Source organism: Tupaia chinensis, unplaced genomic scaffold (genome assembly GCF_000334495.1).
Source record: "Tupaia chinensis unplaced genomic scaffold, TupChi_1.0 Scaffold000539_1, whole genome shotgun sequence".
Lineage (NCBI taxonomy): Eukaryota > Metazoa > Chordata > Mammalia > Scandentia > Tupaiidae > Tupaia > Tupaia belangeri.
In genome coordinates this window covers 5,956,294-5,957,432 of record NW_006160052.1, presented here as the reverse complement: position 1 = coordinate 5,957,432, position 1,139 = coordinate 5,956,294, and the positions used below count along the sequence as shown (strand labels likewise).

At 42.1% G+C, this 1,139-nt stretch overlaps 1 protein-coding gene across 1 annotated transcript in view; it reads right to left on the bottom strand.

The window, feature by feature from the left end:
* Positions 1-929, bottom strand: part of WNT8B (Wnt family member 8B) — a 14,941-nt gene extending 14,012 nt beyond the window's left edge. Inside the window, exons 1-2 of the mRNA XM_006157382.2 lie at positions 873-929; positions 791-824 (exon numbers count right to left, since the gene is read on the bottom strand). Of these exons, the coding sequence (XP_006157444.2) occupies positions 791-824; positions 873-929 (91 nt within the window). The remainder of the gene's footprint in view (positions 1-790; positions 825-872) is intronic.
* Between the last annotated feature and the right edge of the window lie 210 nt (positions 930-1,139).

Genomic DNA, 1,139 nt, shown 5'->3' with positions numbered 1-1,139 from the left:
CTCCCACATGGCAGACCACAGTTCAAGTCATGGACCTGGCAGCTTGCTTTCTCACTTTCTCTCTTTCTCTGTCTGTCTTACTCTGGTCAAATTAAAAAATAACAATGATGAAAAAAAATGATGATAAATAAAATAAACAAAATGATTAAAAAAAATATGCTGTCTCATGTAATATCAAAGTAACCTTATGAAATAGGTACCGCTTCATAGCTTAGGAAACTGAGGCTCAGAGAGGTGACATAAAATAATTTGCTAAAAGCCCCACAGCTAGTAAATGGCACAACCAGGAATGAAACTGTTTTATCAAACTCTGGTCCCCACTTTTATTCTCTAGACTAGTGTCTTTTCAAAATGAGCCCAAGTCACACCATTCATGAATTTTCAGCAAATCTCATGCCATTACTGTCTTAGAAAAGAAAACGTTGCAACTGGAAACTCCCTTCCACATAGAGATGGACTCCCGCATTTCGAAGGTGAGAAGCTGCACCCCACCACGGCACCGAACATTTGGAAATGTGGCTTTCAGACCCAGCATGGTGAAAGGCTGTTGATGTCTCCGGCTCTGGACATTCGGGCCCTAAGGGCAGAATCCCTACTCTTAAGTTTCATCTTGGCTCCAGCTTTAGTTTGCCTTGGGATTCTGGGTGTGGCCCTAACTCCAGGCATCGGTTTTCCTGTCTGTAACGCATGCAACATGACAGATGCAGATACAATGCAAATCTGCATGTGTAGTCCTCAGTCAGTGCTAGGAGTAGTGAAGTCTGTCCTAACTGGAGGAGTTTTTTCTTACCTTCGGACCAGTCATCAGGAAATTGTTCACTGACCTAGAAGAGAGGAGGACAGAGTGTGAGGGAGAGACACCAATTCCTTACTTCTTCCAAGTCTTGTAAGCAGTACTGCAAATACAGCTCATAGGAAGAAAAACTCATTTTACCAAGGAAACATTGTACATAACAAACTTAGAGCTAACGTATTTACTTTGAGAAATGAACAAGAGTATATGAATTCAGTGGATTTCTAAAGTCAGTTAAAATTTCCAGTACCATAAAAATTAGGCCTATGGAGCTGGCAGATGGTGTGTGGTGGTTGGGGCACTGGATTCCCACATGACCAACCACGGTTTGAGTCTCTGACCTGAT